We start from the raw sequence: 17,500 nt of genomic DNA, 5'->3' as shown, positions 1-17,500 counted from the left end.
GGAGTTTTGCCTCTGCTAGTTGGGGGTACCTGAGGAGGTATTTTGCTGATTTTCCTTGGAATGACTACTGCTTCCGTGTTAGAGACCCGTCTTTGTGTGCTGAGCGCATAACAGAGGTGATAGTGTCTGGCATGGAGGCATACATTTCTCATTCTTTTTCTCGTCCTAAACCTTCGAAACCTTGGTTTAACACAGCTTGTTCTCATGCTATACATGATAGAGAGGTGGCCCACAAAAGGTACTTAAAGCCTTCCATCAAAAGAATCTCATGCACTTTATATTTCTGCCCGGAACCATGCCAAGTCTGTTCTCCAACTAGCTAAAAACTCCTTCAATAACAGAAAATGTCAAAAACTTTCAAGATCTAACTCCCCTCATGATTTCTGGCATCTAGCCAAAAACATCTCCAATAACTTTGCTTCTTCTTTCCCTCCTCTATTTCAACCAGATGGCACCACTGCTATCACATCTATTTCTAAAGCTGAACTCCTTGCTTAAACCTTTGCTAAAAACTCTACCTCGGACGATTCTGGGCTTGTTCCTCCCTCTCCTCCACCCTCTGACTACTTCATGCCACGTATTAAAATTCTTCGCAATGATGTTTTCCATGCCCTCGCTGGCCTAAACCCTCGGAAGGGTTATGGACCTGATGGGGTCCCTCCTATTGTTCTCCGAAACTGTGCCTCCGTGCTTGCACCTTGCCTAGTCAAACTCTTTCAGCTCTGTCTGTCAACATCTACCTTTCCTTCTTGCTGGAAGTTTGCCTTCATTCAACCTGTTCCTATAAAGGGTGACCGTTCTAATCCCTCAAACTACCGTCCTATTGCTTTAATTTCCTGCCTATCTAAAGTTTTTGAATCTATCCTCAACAGGAAGATTCTTAAACATCTATCACTTCACAACCTTCTATCTGATCGCCAGTATGGGTTGCGTCAAGGCCGCTCTACTGGTGATCTGGCTTTCCTTACTGAGTCTTGGTCATCCTCTTTTAGAAATTTTGGTGAAACTTTTGCTGTTGCCTTGAACATATCAAAAGCTTTTGATAGAGTCTGGCACAAAGCTTTGATTTCCAAACTACCCTCCTACGGTTTCTATCCTTCTCTCTGTAACTTCATCTCAAGTTTCCTTTCTGACCGTTCTATTGCTGCTGTGGTAGACGGTCACTGTTCTTCTCCTAAATCTATTAACAGTAGTGTTCCTCAGGGTTCTGTCCTGTTACCCACTCTCTTCTTATTATTCATTAATGATCTTCTAAACCAAACTTCTTGTCGTATCCACTCCTACGCTGATGATACCACCCTGCACTTTTCCACGTCTTTTCATAGACGTCCAACCCTTCAGAAGGTAAACATATCACGCAGGGAAGCCACAGAACGCCTGACTTCTGATATTTCTAAAAAATTTCTGATTGGGGCAGAGCAAACTTGGTATTGTTTAATGCCTCAAAAACTCAATTCCTCCATCTATCAACTCGACACAACCTTCCAGACAACTATCTTTTCTTCTTCAATGACACTCAAGTGTCCCTCTCTTCTACACTGAACATCCTCGGTTTGTCCTTTACTTATAATTTGAACTGGAAACTTCACATCTCATCTCTGGCTAAAACAGCATCTATGAAGTTAGGTGTTCTGAGACGTCTCCGCCAGTTTTTCTTACCCGCCCAGCTGCTAACTCTGTACAAGGGCTTTATCCGTCCATGTATGGAGTATGCTTCACATGTCTGGGGGGTTCCACTCATACTGCTCTTCTAGACAGGGTGGAATCAAAAGTTTTTCGTCTCATCAACTCCTCTCCTCTAACTGACTGTCTTCAGCCTCTCTCTCACCGCCGCAATGTTGCATATCTAGCTGTCTTCTACCGCTATTTTCATGTTCACTGCTCTTCTGATCTTGTTAACTGCATGCCTCCCCTCCTTCCGCGGCCTCGCTGCACAAGACTTTCTTCTTTCTCTCACCCCCATTCTGTCCACCTCTCTAACGCAAGAGTTAACCAGTATTTTCAATCATTCATCCCTTTCTCTGGTAAGCTCTGGAACTCCCTGCCTGCTTCTGTATTTCCACCTTCCTATGACTTGAATTCCTTCAAGAGGGAGGTTTCAAGACACTTATTCATCAATTTTTTACCACTGCTTTGACCCTTTTATGGGACTGGCATTTCAGTGGGCATTTTTTTTTTATTAAATTTTTGTTGCCCTTGGCCAGTGCCCTTCCTACATAAAAAAAAAAAAAAAAAAAAAATATATATATATATATATATATATATATATATATATATATATATATATATATATATATATATATATATATATATATATATATATATGTATATGTATATATATATATATATATATATATATATATGTATATATATATATATATATATATATATATATATATATATATATATATATATATATATATATATATATATATATATATATATATATATATATATATATATATATATATATATATATATATATATATATATATATATATATATATATATATATATATATATATATATATATATATATATATATATATATATATATATATATATATATATATATATATATATATATATATATATATATATATATTAATTAATTAATTAATTAATTAATTAATTAATTAATTAATTAATTAATTAATTAATTAATTAATTAATTAATTAATTGATTAATTAATTTATTTAGAGAGAGAGAGAGAGAGAGAGAGAATGTTATGATTGAAATTCTTAGGCCTAATAATCAAGATAGGATATGACTAGAAGCAATTGGTTCAAGATCCATAAATTAGAAATATATTAGTTCTCAAATTGAGTGCTAAATGACGGATATAGATCGAGTTCATAATGTCCTGCATGTAGACATTTTTTAGGAGACTAGATGGATTATGGTTAAATGTAAGTACATTAATTTTCATCATCTTGTGTAAGCATTCTGGCTTCTTACAGCTGCTTCTGTGTTCTTACCATGTGGGCTAAGCAGCAAAGAGGGGATGGAGAGTATGAGATAGGAACTACAGTTATGATATTTCTGAAAAATCATTCAGAAACCTGTAGACGTCTTTATGTCTATGGAAAAAACAAATCACATATTTTGCGGAAGGATGAAAAAAAGACGGGAAAGCAAAAGCCTCTGTAGAAAAATGGAATTAAGAAAGGCGATTGCGCCTAAAGGAATACAATGCAGAGAACATGTACTGGCGACAGCAGATAAGGGTAGTCAACCCTTACAAATTAAGCATGAAACACTATTTCTACATTCTCCACTACGAATATTAAATATTTTTCCTATGTATACAAATACTCAAAATGTAATGTTATGTAAACATGTTTCATAATTATAACATCTAGGAAACATGTAAGGATTATTTAATATGTTAATATTGTTATTCTGCAATCTGCACTATTCACCTAAATTTATAAGCATGTGTCCAGAAACATTGTGGGAATAAAGTCATGCCTCATTTGACTCATTTCCTGGTTATTTCATACTCGTCATTTTCATCCCCTGGTAATAAAGAGTCACCTTTATTACATGGAATGCCTTCCTTCGACACATTCCGGTATCTTCCTACTGTTACTGGCAATATGTTATTATTTCTTATAATTTTTTGTTAAGATTATTAATAATGTAGTCTTTAACCTTGTGAAGTATTCTTTCTCTGCCATAAAGAAAATAATAAATAAAATTATAAATAAAATAAGGCATAATTATTTCAAAGAGACCTTGTTGAAATAATATATCGAAATTAAATATACGCCTTTGTTCCACATCTCTGTGTAACGTTAAAGGGTTAGAAACTTCTTGACTCAATCACATTTATTACAAACCACAATCCTTTAGTGCAGCTTTACTTTTTTTTTGCCCTGGTGAGATCTATATCCCAGCAATGCCCACATGCAACAAACATTGATACATAACACGAGCAATCTTTTCAAATTTTACAGTCACTCGTCTTATTAACAGGTTATATATAAGCAAATTTCAGCAGCAAAGCTGAATATCGATTGATAAAGACGCAAATCTTTGGCCATACAAGGACCAAACACGGTACCACAGTTACACATAGCGATAGGAGCGATTCCTTCTGCACCATAAACCTTTTGTGGATCAAGGCTAGGGAGGGTATGGAAAACACCATTGTCTTCTTCTTTCGGCTGCTCCCATTTAGGGCTCGCCATAGCAGATCACTCTTCTCCACTGCGCTTGATCTTCTGCGCCTTCCTCTGTCACGCCCACCACTTGCATGTCTTTCTTCACAGCATCCATAAACCTTCTCTTTGGTTTCCCTCTCTTCCTCCTGCCAGGTTCTTCCACGTCCAGCATCCTCCTCCCCACATACCCCTCGTCACTCCTCCTCACATGTCCGGACCACCTCAGCCTAGCCTCCCTTGCTTTGTCCCCAAACTGACGTACGTGCGTTGTTCCTCTGATGTAATTATTTCTGATTTTATCCATCCTCGTCACTCCAAGAGCAAATCGCAACATCTTCAATTCCGATACTTCCAACTCCGCTTCCTGCTCTTTCGTTAGTGGTACTGTTTCCATACCATACAGCATGGCGGGTCTCACTACTGTTTTATAAATCTTTCCCTTTTTTCTTGCGGAAACCTTTCTGTCACAAATGGAAAACATCATTTAAAAAAAAAATGGAAAACCTAATTGTAAAAAATAAATAAATAAAAAATGTCAGTAGGCATGATATAGACAGCGGTGTATTGAAACAAACAAGCCATTGGACACCAGACAACTGGTTCACTTCCCTGTTCTTCCTGAGGAATACTAGTTATTGACATTTACGCAAAAGTACCGCAAAATTGAGCCATCTTTAACAAACCAGCCTGGTGGTTTCTCCCGCTTGAATGTTGGTGGCGTCAGTATATCTGCAGAGTTTTATCTTATTTATAGTCTTTTCCCATTGAAATAACTTGTAAAAATTAAGAGTTTAAATTATTGAAATGAAAGATATTGATGTAACATAAATAGGGTATTGAAGAACGAGTGATTTTATTTTATTTTTTTATACTACTATCATTATCTATTCATTTATGTATTTATTTGATTAGTATTATTATTATCATTATTATTATTATTATTATTATTATTATTATTATTATTATTATTATTATTATTATTATTATTATCTGTTGTTCCACGAGAAATGGAAGTCGGTGTACCTCTCCCCCTTCCCGATGCCTGCGTATTTCCAGAGATTGAAGATTCTCTCTCTCTCTCTCTCTCTCTCTCTCTCTCTCTCTCTCTCTCTAGTAGTATACTTATGAAGGAACTATATTTAGGAATGTCATTCTCTGGCACAGTGAACACGGAATACGCACACGATTGCGCAATAATCCCATAAAAGAACGAGAAGGCTGCCATGACGGCCGCATAATAAGTTACCCTCATCATTAACGCCTGCGTATTTCCAGCGACTGGGAGTACAGTTAAACTCAGATCTTGGAACAGTGGTCTTCAAACTTTCTGAGACAATGGCCTACTTAAAGCATCCTTAAATAGCCATGTTTTAGATTCTTGCTTGTGTAAGTGAATCCCCACAACGATATAAAGACTCTACTATCGGCGCACACATTAGAAGAGCTCTTACACACTGCAGTACCTGGAAACAAGTACATCAAGAAATATAAAGATCAACCCAAGTGCTAGTTAACAACGGACATAAGGAGATCGACATTTTTTTTCGCCAGACAAAGGAAATCCTCAATAATTGGTACAATGCAAACGTCACCACCACGAAAGACAACACATCGTCCTCTTCTACCGAGCATTCTACTCATCAGCATATAAAGAGGAAGAACGAATAATAACAAAAATCGTCAGAAGCAATGTGAAGCCAACAGATCCAGAAAGAAAATTAAAATTGCAGATATATTACAAGAATAAGAAATCCAGCCATCTCCTCCTTAAGAACAGTCCCGACATCAAGAGAGAAGCAATGCAGAAGTCACACGTCGTATATAGGTTTACCTGCAAACAAGGAAACTGCTAAGTCCTATCTACAACCTATATCGGCGAGACTACTACAAAGTTCTCGCGACGTTTCGCACTGCACTTAGCTGCCGGAGCCCTGAAAAACCACTTGCAACAAGAGCACAACATCACCATCACCAGGAAATTCTTAGAAGACAACACTGACATCATTGACAGCTGCCCCGACAAGAGAAGATTATCCACTTTACAAGCCCTCTACATAAAAGAAGAAAACCCGAGGTTGAATATCCAAACAATTGACCTACAAGCACTGCCGAGCATGAGAAGATCAAAGGCACCAAGCGAACCAGCCAATCAGCGACGCCGTAGTGCGCGGCTGGCCTCCGCTGAGACTGGCAGGCAGGTATGAAAGAAAACGCTACCGCATCAGTCATTGGTTGTGAGCCGAGCGTGTTGATCACTACACTACGCGGTGTGTGTAAGCAGGAAAAAATATCCTGTACGCAGATGACGTCACCCAGGTGGTCTTCCACCCTGAACGTTCAGGAAGGATGCTGAATGCCCGTACAGGAAGGGAGATCGCCAGGGTGAGCACGTTCGAGGAGACCTGGCATATAAGAACAAACCTGGCCAAGTTCGCGGTGATTCCCATATCATCCAGGAATCCTCCACCTCTCATCGCGGAGGAAGGGCCAGTGGAATTCAAGGCACAAGGCTCTCTACTAGGCTTGCGACTCTCAGGACGAGGGTACACAAGCCATGTCACTACCAAGGTAGAGCAGGCAAGGTGCGCTCTAGCCTCCTTCTACCGCTTCCGTGACCTGGAAACAAAAACAAAACTTCACCACATCAAAGCCTTGGTTTTCCCAGTGCTCACCCACCCACCGGTTTCACTACACGCCTTGAGCAGGAGGTCAATCAGCAGGCTCCAAAAAGTCCAGAACGCAGTTCTAAGGTTTGCGTTCAACACGAGATGGGACAACTACACCACAATGGTATCACTCCATGAAGCGGCCTCACTCCTTCCTCTGAATGTACGTCTACACCAGATGGCGGCCAGAATTTGGGAGAGACTGGAGACAGAGGGTGGTGATCAGTTCCTTTCCCTACTAGAACTCAATGACTTAGCCCCTCATCAGAGACACACCTGGTTCCCCAGAAGCCTCCAAGTTTTGGAGGCGGGGGAGCCAGCACCAAGATACAGTTAACACTTTCAACGAAGATAAACATCACTGTAAATAAACATCCCTACAAAATCATTGTCACAAAAACATTACTCACAATAAGAATATATTCAGTTTGTAAAATTATAGCGCATATTAACACACAACACAAGATGTAAATTATTACACATAAATATAACACGAAATTATGTACATCATGCTCTATTCTATAATAAAAGAGAAGCTTGTATACCATGATAAAACGGCAAACCGGACTGCCCGGTCACTTTGTACTTATACTGTTTTTCTGTTTTTTTCTATGCTTTGTTCCACCCCCCCCTACGGCTACCTTTCTAATCCCCCCCTCTCATTTATGTACTTTCATTAAATAAACTGTTAAAAACAGAGTCATTCCCACTGCAGACACAGAAGAGGAAACACCAACCTACAAGCTACTGAGGAAGTGTCAAGAGACCCGAAATCCGGATCTAGCCCACATGGCTAGCTATGGCGCAGCCATTACTCCTTTAGAAAAAGAGGTTAAAACACTTTTAAGGTGTAGAGAAAATACCTTAAAAAAATCATTAACGCCGAATTGGCTATCACTTTCAATGAAGTATGCCTTAGAGAGAATCTCCTGCCCATATATACACTTAATATATAATTATACATACTATTACTAATTAAGAAATTAGAAAAAAAAACTATTGACCTGTTTTGTACACTATTTATCATGTATCATCTGCATACATAATAACAAATAGTTTAAGATACAAGTTTAATAAATAATCACCAAAATTTACATAACTACAATTATATTCAATTAATTTACTTTCAATATCATTCACGTAAAAAACAAAGCAAAGGTGACAAATTTTCCCTCTGTCTTACCCCTACATTGCAAACAAAAAGGTGTCTGAAATCTCTTGGTTAAGCATAACACATGACCTGATATTATTGTACATATTTCTGATTACATTTAGAATTTTCCCTTGCACCTTTTCCTTCACAAGCTTACACTATAAACCTTCATGTCATACCATATCAAACGCTTTCTTGTAATCAACAAATAAACAAAATAGCTTTTACTTCTTCCAGTTAAATAAATCAATTACACGTTTCAACAAAAATATATGATTCAGAGTGGAATATCCATGTCTGAAGCCCGCTTGTGTTTCATTAATGACAGACAAGTGTTTGAATTAAGTATTTCATTAAGTATGGAGGTGAACAGCTTCCCCATGCAGCTAAGTAAGGTGATGTCCCTGTAATTAATAACATCCTGGATGTCTCCCTTGATTTTATAGAGTGGCACTATTGTACCCACCACCCATTCAGCTGGCATGACACTAGTATCAAGTATTTCATTAAACATTTTAACAGAGAGGGGAGACAAAAGATACTTAGTAATTTTAATATATTCATATAATATCATATCATATGCTGGGGATTTTTTTTTTTAACTTCTTAATATTTCTAACTAGAAATTTCTTCACTTATAGGATCATTAAATACTGATAAAATTTCAGCCTCCGCACTGTCTTCATCATTTGTAATAATCACATCAATATTGTCAGAATTTTCATCACCAGCTAGCTGCTTAAAATGCTCATAGAATTAATTTAGTGTTATGGGGATCTGATAAGTTATTTTCTGACAGTTTAAAATTTTCCAATATGCTTTAGGGTCATCACTGTTATATTTTCTAAGTTCCTTTATTAAATTATCCCTCCCCTTATTATTCACTCTTTTTAGATTTGCTTGATATTTCCTGCTTTTCTCGATCATGTTAAAATTTACACTACTTCTATGCAAATGATACCTTTGTCTAGCTTTGTGGTATTCCTTTCTAGATGCCCAGCACTCTTAATCATATCCCACTGAGGTGGTATTATTGGACTTTTTAATGAAGGTTCTTTTCTTATATGATGGGAAAGTTGCAAGTGCCGGCTCAGTCAGTATTTGTTTTAAATCTAGAGTAATATCATCCATGGGTAGTTCATCCACTTTTGCAATCAGTTCATTTATCTTATTTTCATCAATATTATTCACATATAAAATTTACTTTTCAGCATTCCATGTACTTGGCCTTACACTTGATTGTCTTGATTCTTGTGCCTCTCGGTTTACAGCAGGCACCGTACTTTGTATCTTACATTTAATTATTGCATGTAGTCCACAGTGTACATCAGACCACAAAGGTTCATAATCTAGTACTTTAAAAACTACAACATTCTTCATAACCACTGGTAATCTTAAAAAAATAGTCAATAGTTGTATTGTGTGTGGTTGTAGGTTTGACAATGCTGCAGTCTCCCCCCCTCCTAACCCTCCATTAAATATATTTACTTGGTGATTCTTACAAACATCCAACAACTTTTTCCCATTTGAATTCCTATCTGGAGTTAAGTCTTGGTTTGCTCTAGTCTCAGTTATTCCAAAATCAGTTAAACTCACTTGAGGTACTTCCACAGACACATGGTCCTCAGCAGTATCAGAAGGAACATCAGACATAGTGAGAGTGTGAGCATTAAAATCGCCACAAAGAAGATGCACATAATCGTCATAAAAATGAGTCATCAAAAAAATCATCCAGCTCATCATAGTGCTCTTCATTACCATATCTAGAGTGTGAGGGGGGAATGTAAACACAGGTTATTACCAGTTCCCTACTAAAATTTACACTACTTCTATCAACTTTAACTGAAAGTAAAGAATCATAAATGTTACTAATATACCTCCACTTAAAACTAACATTTTTATTGATGGCTATGAGTAAACCCCCATATTTGAACCTGCTTAATTTTCTTCTATTCTTAAGGACAATATCAAAGCCAATATTTTCCATATTATTATTTACATTAATCATATCTGTATCATCACACTTAGTTTCACATAAACAAATCACATCATAATCTTTAATAAAGTTAACAAATTCCATAGATAAAAATTTTGAGTTGACATCACAAACATTAAGAGACAACACATTAATATAATCCAGGGGAAGAACAAACTGAACGGAGTTAATATTATTTACACTAACACCATTATCATGCCTAAGTATGCGCTGTGCCCCAGCGCCACCTTAGGCACTTGTTAAGTGATCTAGATTTCACTTTTTCCAATCAGGAGTAGAAATACCAACCTTTTCTAAGTCATCAGGACAATTTATAACCACTGGTCTACCCCACTGTGTAAGTATGTGTGTAAATGTTTGAAATAAAGACAAATAATAAAAGCACAAAATGCGTATAAATGTATATAATTGTGTACATGGCGCTTATCTGTGTACATCACGAGAGAAGTAACAATATCGTGGCTGAGTATCTCAAACGGAAAATATGGCGTTTCTATGTCAAACACGTTGCAATAAAACGAAAAATATTGCGTTTCTATGCCAAACAAGTTGCAAAAATAACACTGCACTAATAATGCATATGGAGTCGATGCGAAAGACAGACGGCTGAGAAGTTCACTCTTGAAATGACAAAAACAGCTTAAATCGCTCAATGACCAGCTTGAAGTGAAAATTGATGGCTAAGAAGTTCACTCTTGAAATGACAGGAACAAAGTTCAAATCAGTCGATGAACAGCTTAAAGCAGAAACTGACGGCTGAGAAATTCATTCTTGAAGTGACAGGAACACAACTTAAATCAGTTGATGATGCGTCCATTGACGACTTGAAAAATCCGAAAAATCCAGAGCACTGCTTCAGTGCGGCTTGAAGCCATATGGAAACAGACTGCAGGCTTGGCAAGAAAAAAACTTGAGAGTGGTCCTCAAGCAGCTGCAAGCACCCTAGACAAGTAGTAGCGTAGGTAGCAGTAGCAGGTAACGCTAAAGCAGAACGAGGCCCACGTTGAAAGCAGCAACGTAGAGTGGAGTAGCTTGCGAGATAACTGGCATCCTGAGCAGAGGTCCATGGCGGCCAGAGAAAGGCAACGCAAGTAGAGGAGTGCCTTGGGACGGGCGAGGCGTCAAGAACTGCAATGGGTCAGGCAGAGAACAGCCAGGCAACCCAAAAGAGTCCGCAGCAGGTAGCGAGGTAGCAGGTGGCCCACAAGGAGTATGGCCAATGCAGGAACAGCGGCTTGGAGTAGCTGGTGAGGTAGCTAGCTGGCAGCTGGAGCGGAGTGTGGAGGACATGGTTAGGCAGGAGCAGATGACGCCGGTGAGCTTTACTGTCTCCATCCCAGTGCTGCCACCATATATTCTAGATTTTTGCCTGCTTGTATATGGTAGTACTCCTCCGTAGTGCTGGCAATATGTTCAGTGTGTGCTAAAGAGGGTGCCAGAGAAACTGCTAGGTAACAGGAGGCTGTATTTTAATAAAAAAAAATATACTGTTGATACAGAAAACCCAGCCCAACAGCATCCAGCCCAAAGCAAGGCTGGACACTGACTGACTGAGACAACAAGGAGCGCGGGAGAATGACAAGGAGGACGCCTCGCGTGGGGTGGTGGACACAGTGTGGGACTGGGTCCGAAGACAATGATAATGGGACAATCATGGCTCAATACTTCATATTTAAAGTAGAAATCAATAAGTTCATATTAAAGTATACGGTATCCGGGGCTTACGAAGTTTTATTACAGTTTATTAACAAATCCAAATTAGATTTTCATAAATTAAAAATACAATAACATGTATTTAAAAAAAATTTCATAACAAGTAATTTTTGTAAACCAGAAATTAACTAGTGTACTGAAATTAGTATAGATGAAACTTGTGTACTGTACTTAAAACTTGAAACAGGACCAAGAGATAAATAAAAACACAACTTCTTTGCTTCTTTACTAGATAACCAGTAACTATGTTAGGCAGTTAATGAGATGGAAGTACTTCCTTCACATCTACAAGGGGACAATTGTCGACAAGGAGCATCACATGTTATCTTTCACCTCTAAGCGGCTTCTTGATTCTAGTTCAATATTATTATTTATTTATTTTTTTTTTTTATTGATGACATATTTATGGCCTCAAGATCAGGGAAGTACCAGGACAATTCTTAACCTTAACGATGAAAGTACACAGTGAGTCAACAAAATGAATCACAGTTGTGGCTTTACCCTGAAATTTCAGATTAAATTTAATGAGTTCATCAAATATATCAACTAAGTATGCCAAACGTGGTTTCTACAGTGGGTCACAAAAAAAAAAAAAAAAATTCTTGTCCTGCATGTCCAAAAATATCTTTAGCTTTTTATGTAAGTAAAAAAAAAAAAAAAAAAAAACTCAACAAAGAACAATCCCTTTAGACAGCCATCGAAGTTTATTGTAGAATAGCAGGACCTGCCACTCTTATTCTAAGTCTTTGAACAGGCGAGAGTTAACAGGCATGGACTTAACATAATTTACATTTTTTTATGGTAATGTCCAAGATGGCTTGAAGTTCCCTAGCAGCTGTCTGGCGATCGATCATGCAGTGAGTCACTGTAATTCTCTTTAGCTGTGGATGCAAATCCTGACTTTGAACACAACATTGCTGGTGCCTCATCTGTACACATCCCACATACATTCTCCCACTGTAGTCCTTCCTCATTAAAAAAATAAATAAATAAATAGATAAAATAAAATAAATAAATAAATAAATATATATATATATATATATATATATATATATATATATATATATATATATATATATATATATATATATATATATATATATATATATATATATATATAATTACCTTTTTCATTATATTTTCACCTCTCGTATAGTTTCAAGTGGTGAACAAAAAAGTTATTCTTTAAGTTTACCCAAAACGCACTTATAAGTATTGTTCCTTTTTCACGCTGCTGGCAACGATCTATGTATATGCATCTATATGGATATATATGCATATCTATACACACAAAAGAAATATCTCCCTTGATGTATTTTCCCAGCATTACACATCAACTATGTTACCAATTGGAAAGACACTGAGTGGTCACTGAACTAGGGCTGAGTGGCTGAGTGAGCTGTATGTAATGTGACCTAGATACTAATTGAATATATGTAAAGCGATCCTGCCCTACACACGTCAAGGGACTCAAACTTCTACGCCCCCCTGTCACATATTGTATTTTATGTGTGTGTGTGTGTGTGTGTGTGTGTGTGTGTGTGTGTGTGTGTGTGTGTGTGTGTGTGTGTGTGTGTGTGTGTTTATGTGTGTGTGCGTGTATGTGTGTGTGTGTGTGTGTGTGTGTGTGTGTGTGTGTGTGTTTGTTTTTTTATGTAGGAAGGACACTGGCCAAGGGTAACAAAAATCCAATAAAAAAATATGCCCACTGAAATGCCAGTCCCATAAAAGGGTCAAAGCAGTGGTCAAAAATTGATGAATAAGTGACTTGAAACCTCCCTCTTGAAGGCATTCAAGTCATAGGAAGGTGGAAATACAGAAGCAGTCAGGAAGTTCCAGAGTTTACCAGAGAAAGGGATGAATGATTGAGAATATTGGTGTGTGTGTGTGTGTGTGTGTGTGTGTGTGTGTGTGTGTGTGTGTGTGTGTGTGTCCAGGAACTATTAGTAGGGTAGAATATAAGAATATAAATTTATACTTTTTTTCATATATTGTTTATTTTGATCTTAGATTTTACCCTATGATCTGACCATTATCGATTGAGCGTTTAGGCATTGTCTTTTCTGAGGATTCCTCAGCCTGCGGCTTTGTCACACTTAAACAAAGACACACTTCATGTCAGGTAGTTCCTATCTCAAAATTAAATGGTGTTGTAGTATATATACACAATGATGCTCTAAAAAGGCAACTTAGTGTAATATATGTCCTTTTTCTTAATTATTTTTGTTTATTTATTTATTTTATTTTTTTTCAAACACCACAATACATGGCAATGTTTCCTCCAGGCGTTGTCACGTCTCCCTGGGTGATCAAGTAAGGTCACACGGTCAGAGTGACCGTGTTAATCTATGGTCACTTCCTCTCGCGCCGCCAGCCATGAAGGAACCTACCTCTCCCGCTCGCTCTCGTCACCACAACCAAGAAAAAAGAGCTTACTTAGTAAATAAGTATTTTTTGGGGGGAGGAGGAAAAAGCTAATAGGGATCATTACTTGATTCCTGAAAAGCTGTTGCCCGAATAGCGAAAGTCACCAACGTGCCTTGACTTTTATCTTCGATGGTGGTGTGGAAAAAAGGCGTAACTAAAGAATAGAAATGTAACATCATCGTTAAAGGGAAGTATCATAACTAAAAGGAAACCTATCAAATTTAAACGAAATTCACAATGGAAAGAGAGAGAGAGAGAGAGAAAGAGAGAGAGAGAGAGAGAGAGAGAGAGAGAGAGAGAGAGAGAGAGAGAGAGAGAGAGAGAGAGAGAGAGAGAGAGGGGGGGGGGGGCAGCTTGACTGAGAGGCATTTTTTTTCTCAAATTCTAATGATTCATAGGCAAGCATAGATCTCTGATACAAATAAATTTGCATGAAATGTAGATTATATATGCAGAAAGAGAGAGAGAGAGAGAGAGAGAGAGAGAGAGAGAGAGAGAGAGAGAGAGAGAGAGAGAGAGAGAGAGAGAGAGAGAGAGAGAGAGAGAGAGAGAGAGAGAGAGAATAGTGTGTGTGGAAGCGATGTTATCAGCGATTCATGAGGTGCCTTTTTTTGAAAGGAGTGGCCCCCCATCGAGGTCCATTTCATTTTTTTTTTTTTTATCTGTATGGATAAAAATAAAAACTCCTCCGGTCCTCGTGGGGCGGTCAACCAGGCCCTCGAAACGTCACCCTCTGGGCGTCATAGTGATGTGAAGGCAGGAGCTGGTACTCCCCCTACTGTTGCTTCTCATGGTGAAAGACCCCTTGCGTCAGTTGTTGATTCTTGTCTTGACACTCTTATGATCATCAATGTCTATGACTCCATGTCATACCTTGCTATCCATCCGATTTTCAAGCCTTTTGGAACTGTTCTTCGTATCCGTCTGAAATACGACGGCGATTGTCCATCTAATCGGTGCTACGTGACACTTACTTCTGATATTGCGGCCAAAGATGCTCTAGAGACAATAAATTATCTGCATCTTGGAGACAACAACTTAACGGCTGAGGTCATTCGATCGAGTAATGTAGTTGATAGCAAAAACGACTATTGTCCTAATGTTTTTGATGATGCTGAGGAACGTTCTCCAAAGTTCGCCATCCACCTATACCTAACTGGCTTGTAGCATTCTTTAGGGAATGTCGAGGAAACTTTTTTCACGCTGCCAAATGTCTAGAAAGGGAGACTGTAGTCCTCCCTACAAATAACATCAAGAAATTTGGCAAAGGTGTATTAATCAGAGCTAAAGATTTAACAAAGGCAAAGATGCTCCTCCATCTATCATGCCCTTCTGATGGGATCTTGGAATCCATCAAGCCACTACGAACATTTAATTATGCAAAGGACGCATTTACATCCAGGGATTGTACGAATTATCAGAAGATGACAATCTTCAATTATGTCCGATAATGTTCATCGAATGGCCAAAGTTAAAGGAAATATTAACATGATCATGTTCATTTTTCTACGGTTCTTTTATCCCTGACCGTGTTAAGATCGGTCCTCTTTGCCTTCCGGTAAAGGCATTTGTTGACCGTTCTTTACAATACTATGGGTGTTATGAGTTCGGTCATGGGAGGGAGAACTGGCCAAACCAGCGCTATTGTAGTCACTGCTCAGCATTTGACTCACACCTTAGTCCTGAATAAAAACTATAACCCTATTGCTTCTTCTGTAGGGAGGCTCTCCCACTACGTTCTCAACAGTGCAATAGGTACCGTCTTGAGCAGGGCATTCTTCACCTCTCTAATTCTCAGTTTACTAGTCTCGGTAGTGCCAGACAGGAACTTCTTTTTAGAAAAAAGGATGGTGGGGCAGACATACGCCTCTTCACTCCACTCTAGCTCGTCCACCTCTACTACAGGTAGTGTGGTTGTAATACCTTGCCACCTTTCTCAATCATCAACTGTTTCCTCCCGTCCTTATGAGAGTGTCGCTCCTTCGGTTACTGTCTATTTTGGAAGATTTTACAGATAAGCCGTCCTCTGCATCTTTAGCCATTACATCTTCATCAGAGATCTCCATTGCATCTTCAACAACTTCACAGACTTCTCGTACTGAAGTTCATATTGCAGATGTTCACGCTCCCATGGATTCTCAACCACGAATGATTTCAAAGGTTTTTAAGCCTCTAGAGACACATACAAACAAATCTTCCATGCCTCCTCCTCAGTCCCACCAGAAACGTTTCTCAGCCCATCTTCCCAATAGGTCTTCCTCCAGGAACGATATCAATCCGTCTATGTCGAGGATTCCTCCTCCTCCGGTCTTTTCAGAAGTTTCAGAGACTTGTGCGTGGGTAGCTATCCCCAAATCACATCCTCAATCTCAGGTTTCTGATTTATTTTCCAGATAAGATTCGCTGTCAGGCTGGCAAAGGAAAGCTACTCTCTGGGGCTTCTCTGAAAACCCCCTCAAAGTAGCAACATTGCTTCAAAAAATTGCCGTGATTTGCGTGCATTCCGGGAGTAGCTGAATCTCCTCTCATTTCTCTTTAGGGTGCGAATATCTCTAAGCAACAATGGTGGGAGATTCGGTTCATCTTGCTCCTGGATACTGTGCATTTTATTATCATTTTAACTTAGGGCAAGGCCGTCACGATGGCTTTGCAATTCTGGCCCGCAAGTGCATACGGTGTTCCTTTCGAGAGGGGTGACCTTACCTGCCTCATGCAAGACCTACCTTCTCGTTTTTTTTTTCCTCCTGGGAGACTACTTATTGCCACTCGCGATCTGGCTGATCAGCAGTTCTTTGCAGAACTCATTCATTAGAAGACTTCGATAATTCTGACAAGGCTGCGACATATTTTGCAGATATTTTACATTCTACTGCTCTCCATTCCGTCCCTCGGACGTCTGGTCGATTTCCCAAACGTCCAGTCCCTTGGTGAAACAGTGATTATTCTGCTGCTGTGCGGGAGAAACATGCTGCCTTCAATCCTCGAGGGGACCCCGAAGGGCGCGAGGTCAAACTCGACGGGTCTTAAAGAATACACAGTGAACATCATTGAAAGACTAAGTATCCTCGATTACAGCTAAAATCCCATTCAGGCAAGATTTCTGGGAAGTTTTTGCTTCCTTCCTTTCCTGTTTTGTCTCATGCTGAAGAGATAATGACTGATCCCAAGGTGGATGCTGATGTATTTGTAGAGCAGTTTGGAAGTGTTTTCAGGAAGGATCCTGATTCTCCTATGGCACACCATCGTCGCCATTTAGAATATCGTGGAGTTAACTTTACTTCCGCTGTGGGTGAATCTTAAAATGTCCCCTTTTCCATCTCGGAGCTAAAGATGGCTCTGTCACAATGCAGTGATTTGTCACCAGGCCCTTATGATATG

At 38.7% G+C, this 17,500-nt stretch overlaps 1 protein-coding gene across 1 annotated transcript; it reads right to left on the bottom strand.

The window, feature by feature from the left end:
- Window positions 1-4,180: 4,180 nt before the first annotated feature.
- LOC135113848 (uncharacterized) lies at window positions 4,181-4,573 on the bottom strand. The gene has a single exon (XM_064029468.1). The coding sequence runs from the start codon at window positions 4,571-4,573 to the stop codon at window positions 4,181-4,183; it is 393 nt and encodes a 130-aa protein (XP_063885538.1).
- Window positions 4,574-17,500: the final 12,927 nt, after the last annotated feature.

Source organism: Scylla paramamosain, chromosome 26 (assembly GCF_035594125.1).
Source record: "Scylla paramamosain isolate STU-SP2022 chromosome 26, ASM3559412v1, whole genome shotgun sequence".
NCBI lineage: Eukaryota > Metazoa > Arthropoda > Malacostraca > Decapoda > Portunidae > Scylla > Scylla paramamosain.
Note: the sequence above shows the minus strand (reverse complement) of the source record. Positions and strands in the feature narration are given on the sequence as shown.

What these genes read in the sequence shown, in the direction of transcription:
- LOC135113848 (XM_064029468.1), bottom strand. Translation starts at nt 4,573, where the DNA reads ATGCTGTATGGTATGGAAACAGTACCACTAACGAAAGAGCAGGAAGCG.